We start from the raw sequence: 5243 nt of genomic DNA on the forward strand, positions 1-5243 counted from the left end.
GGGGGTGAAGAGGGGGGAGGGAGAGGGGAAATGAGGTGGCGGGGGGAGGGGTTGGGAGGGAGAAGTGGAAGGGGTTGGGGTGGCGGGGTGGGGGGAAGGATACCTACTTGACGCAGTAGAGGAAGTGATCCCTCCAGTCCACGGTGCCGGTGACCCCTGCCATGGTTTGGTTGGCGACAGCGTCGATAAGGCTCCTGTTGTTCTGGAAGTACTGGAGCAGGCTGTTGACCGCACAGTCGGTAGGCCCGGGGTTATTGGGCTGGAGCGGGGCGTAGCAAATGTCCTTCAGCGTGATGTTCCTCTGCGCTGTCTCTGACCACACACTGATGGCCTGCAACCGGCTCTGGAGATCCAGCAGCTGGAGCAGCAGCTCCTTGGAGAACAGGCCGCTGAAGGCCGTGGGCCCGAAGAACACCGAGTCGTAGGTGTACCCCGGTGGGCCTTCCCCCGTCGCCGTGGCGATGATCTGGTTGGTGCGGAAGAAGGGCCCGAACTGGGCGTCGTGGAAAGCTTTCTCGCGGCGGGCCCTGCTGTCCGGGGCAGACCACAGTTCCACTGGGTCAGTGGTCAGCTCGACAAAGACTAGGCCGCAGGACAGCACGCCAACGATGACGCAGGCGGTGACCAGGACAGGCAGTGGGTGCCGTGCCACTGCCGTTCCCCAGCTCTGGAAAACCCAGCTCAGTCTCTGCTGTGTGGCGGAGGTGGAGGATGAGGAGATGGGAGCTGAGGGAGCCGCAGGGGCCTTGCTCCCCTCCTTGCGGGCGTCTGGGCGCTGCCTGAAGAGGAGGAGGAGGCCGGCGAAGAGGAGGATGGCCCCGCCGAACAGGGCCAGGCCCAGCGCCAAGGGCCCGTCCATCTGGCCAATCGCCCAAGGGCCGGGGGGCGCCGGGGGAAAGGGCAGCGCCGGGCAGGAGGCCACGCAGTCCTGGCAGGAGCATGCCTGCCCCCCGGGGCTCGAGGGCCGGTCACAGCGATGGAAGCTGCCGTCGTAAGGCACGATGCCCCCTCCCGGGCCCGGGCCCGGCTCCGAGCCATTGTTCTTTGGCGGGACCAGCACGAACTTGATGTCGAGCGGCGCCAGGCCGTTGGAGCTGTCCCCTTGGAAACGCAGCCAGCGTTCGGCGTTACACAGGGTGGAGCCGTACTTGCCGCACATGGCGGAGATGGCGTAGCCGCCGGTGGAGGGGATGCGGACGTCGCGGCAAGAGTCGTAGCTGCCCTCGGCAAAGCGGCGGCTGTAGTAGCACTGGTACTCCAGCACGGCGTCGAGTAGCTGACCGGAGACGTTGGCGATGAAGGCCCGGGTCACGTTGATGTGGACGCTCTGGTTGGGGCTGCAGGTGTTCTGGCAGTACAGGTTGACAAAGTTGTCCACACAGGACGGGCAGCGGCTCAGCAGCGGCTTGGACATGGCCAGGCTCCTGTCCAGCATCTCCAGCTGCTTGGCCGAGCAGCAGGCCCGAGGCTCCGCCCCAGCGCCCTCCGCCCCCACCAGCATCGGGCACACCCGCTGCAGCAGCTCCAGGTGCCTGCCCGGCGTCACCCGCTTGGCCGGCCCGTTGTACAGGCACGGCACCCGGGCCTGAATCAAGCTGCCGGTCACCTCCGGGTTCTTCCCACAGTCTTCGTAGAAAGCGCAGAAACCTTCCTGGTGGACGGGGGTGTAGGTCGCCTGGAAGAGAAAGGAAACCGTTTCTGGAGCCAAATGGAGGCAGTCGCCATGGAGACAGTCTCGTGGGGAGGCCACTCGGTTGGCTGCTCTGAGGCCACACCGTCTTGCCAGCTTCTGTACCCTCCTGGACTTCTCAGACGCCAAAGCAGCCCATGTCCAAGGGCAGCTAGATCTTGGACAGCATCCCAGTCTGGACTTGCCAAGAACTTTCACGCTGCTAAGTGCCAGGTAATGGACGCCCTCAGCAAAAGAATCTGACCATCAACCCCTTGACGTTCGATCGCATTACCATCACTGTATCCCCCCCCTCCAATGTCAACATCCTGGGGGTTACTGTCTCCAACAAGAGAGAATCTAACCATCACCCCCTTGACGTACAAAGGTGTTACCATCACTGAATTCCCCCCCCCCCCACTATCAATATCCTAGGGGGTTACCGTCTCTAACAAGAGAGAATCTAACCATCGCCCCTTGACGTTCAATGGTGTTACCATCACTGAATTCCGCCCCCCCCACTATCAATATCCTAGGGGGTTACAGTCTCCAATAAGAGAGAATCTAACCATCGCCCCCTTGACGTTCAATGGCATTACCATCACTGAATTTCCCACACACAACTATCAACATCCTGGGGGTTACCATTGACCAGAAACTGAACTGGACCAGCCCCATATAAACACAGCGGCTACAAGAGCAGGTCAGAGGCTGGGAATCCTGCAGTGAGTAACTCCCCTCCTGACTCCCCCCAAAGCTTGTCCCCACCATCGACAAGGCCCAAGTCAGGAGGGTGTGAGGGAATACTCCCCACTTGCCCTGGATGGTGGTGGGGGGTGGGGGGGGGTAGCTCCAACAACACTCGAGAAGCTCGACACCATCCAGGGACAAAGCAGCCCCCGCTCGATTGATCCCACCCCCACAAACCCCCAGTCCCTCCACCACCTCTTACTCATTGACGGTGAAGCCTCAGAAACCTTTGGATGAGTCCCGACTCCCGCAAGCGAGGGGCGTTCATGGACTCTTGCAGAGGGAAACAGAGCTGGAAAAAGGGAACGGACTTGCCTTGGAATTCCTCATTTCACATCTGAGGCAAGAGGTGAGACATGGGGGAAACAGCATTTAAATATTAAACTGAGGCCTTTATGTTTTCAGCCTTATTGAGTAGGCCTCCCACCCAAAAACAGTCCTTAGCAATCTAGTTCGGAAGGCAAGATGGGCGTAGCTCACTAGACAACAGAGTTGGCTGACTTACTCTTCCAAGTTAGTCAAAGAGTCATGCAGCACAGAAACAGACCCTTCGGCCCAACCAGCCCATACCGATCCTAATCCCAAACTAAACTAGTCCCACCTGCCTGCCCCTGGCCCATGTCCCTCCAAACCTTTCCTGTTCATGCACTTATCCAAATGTCTTTATAACATTGTAACGGTATCCACGTCCACCACTTCCTCTGGACATTCATTCCACACACGCAGCACTCTGTGTGTAAAACAAAAATTGCCCCTCATGTCCTGTTTAAGACTTTCTCCTCTCACCTTAAAAACAAAACCTCTAGTTTTGAACTCCTCCACCCTGGGGGAAAGGACCTCGTCTATTCACCCTATGTTTTGTCACCATACTAGGTAACATCGTCAGTGGGACTCCAGGCTGTTGATAATTCCTGCTTTCTATTTATATGTTTGGGTTTCTTTGGGTCGGGGATGTCATTTCCTGTAGCGACATCATTCTCCGTGGTGATGTCATTTCCTGTTCTTTTTCTCAGGTGGTGGGAGATGGGGTCTCACTCAATGTTGTTTGTTGATGTCTGAAGATGTGACCTAGTCGGGTGACGAAACGTCTGGGAACGAACCTTCCAGCTCAGCGAGCAAACCTACATCCAGAACCTCAACCTGAGATACAAATCTTCTCAAAACGTGCTATTCACCCTGTCCGTGTCCCTCATGATTTTATAAAACCTCGACAAGGTCGCCCCTCAGCCTCCGATGCTCCAGGGAAAGCAGCCCCGGCCTATTCAGCCTCTCCCTCTCGCCCAAGCCCTCCAACATCCTGGAAAACCTTTTCTGAACTTTCTCCAGCTCGACAATATCTTTCCTGTAACAGGGTGACCGGAACTGGATGCAGTATTCCAGAAGAGACGTCACCAACATCTTGTACAACCACAACATGATGTTTCAACCCCTATACCCGAAGGACTGAGTAATGGAGGCACGTCCCTCAGGACCCTCACCAACTTTTACACAGGAAGTATTCTGTCTGGGTTCATCACAGCAAGAAACAACAGAAAATTGGGAACACAGCCCATTCCCTCACGTTGACTCCATCTTTGCTTCCCGCTGCACTGGGACATTATCAAAGACCCCTCCCACCCCAGATACACTCTCTTCCAATCTCTCCATCAGACGGAAGATACAAACGCGAAAACACAACAGCTTCCTCCCCCTCCAAACCCCGATGTTCTTAGACTGCTGAACGGCCCCCTCGTGTTTTCAAGTCGAATGGCGTCCTTACTTTCCTGTCCACCTCCTGTTGAGCTGTGACCGTGTTCTGCTTCTCGCTCTGTTCTATCACCCTCTGATCTGTGTGTTACGATCTGCTCGCCGAAACAAAACCATTCACTGTCCTCAGGTGGGTGTGACAGCAATAACTCAAACCCGCAATCCGGGTCCCGATTGGTCAGCCCGTGTAGAGAGGGAGCTCGCCAACTGATTGAGGCGGGGGGGGGGGTGTATCTGAGGGTCGGGGGTCAAAGAGAGGGCAGGACTGTCCTGACAAGTTCAGTAGAAATCACTGGGCCCTTGAGGTAAGCGAGCTAAATGCCTTCTTAACCACTCTGTCTATATGTGACGCAAACTCCAAAGGACCTAGTATCTGAATCCCTAGGTCCCTCTGCTCTACAGCACTACCCAAGGCCCTGCCGTTAAGTCCTGCCCTTGCTGGTTTTACCAAAATGCAGCACCTCGCATTTATCCAAATTAAACTCGACCTGCACACGCACACACACCTCTGCATAAAAGGCTGCTGACTGAGATAAACGTGATGGGGAGGTGCTGGTATTGGACTGGGGTGGACAAAGTGAAAAATCACACCACGTCTGGTTAAGGTCCAACAGGTTTATTGGGAAGCGCTAGCTTTCGGAGCGCTGCTCCTTCGTCAGGGAGCTGCCGAAGGTAACGATGCAAGATCTTACGGCCAATGTATTAACGTGGATTGACCATTGATTAACCACAGGAAGCAAAGAGTGAGGGTGAGTGAGTGCTATTGTGGTTAGCAGTCAGTGACTCATGGTGTACCCCGGGGATCAGCAATGGGACCGCAATTATTCCCAATTTACACAGATGGTTTGGAGCTGGGGAACCACGTGTAGTGTGTCAAGGTTTGCGGATGACACTAGAGCAAAGTGTGCAGAGGACTGGGAAATTTTGCAAAGGATAGTTGAAGTGAGTGGGGAAAGGTCGGGGAGATGGAGTACAATGTGAATAAATGTGGAGTCATCCATCTTGGGAGGAGTAACAGTAACATGAACAGTAGGAACTTGCGGCACGCCGCTGTGCAGAGGGACCTGGGTGTCCTTGT

The 5243-nt window shown here is 55.8% G+C and overlaps 1 protein-coding gene across 1 annotated transcript in view; it reads right to left on the reverse strand.

The window, feature by feature from the left end:
* The window catches only part of npc1l1 (NPC1-like 1), a 37164-nt gene extending 34539 nt beyond the window's left edge, over nt 1–2625 (reverse strand). Inside the window, exons 1-2 of the mRNA XM_043681129.1 lie at nt 2622–2625; nt 108–1929 (exon numbers count right to left, since the gene is read on the reverse strand). Coding sequence (XP_043537064.1) covers nt 108–1929; nt 2622–2625 — 1826 coding nt within the window. The remainder of the gene's footprint in view (nt 1–107; nt 1930–2621) is intronic.
* Nucleotides 2626–5243: the final 2618 nt, after the last annotated feature.

The sequence above is a fragment of the Chiloscyllium plagiosum genome, chromosome 42 (assembly GCF_004010195.1).
Source record: "Chiloscyllium plagiosum isolate BGI_BamShark_2017 chromosome 42, ASM401019v2, whole genome shotgun sequence".
Classification (NCBI taxonomy): domain Eukaryota; kingdom Metazoa; phylum Chordata; class Chondrichthyes; order Orectolobiformes; family Hemiscylliidae; genus Chiloscyllium; species Chiloscyllium plagiosum.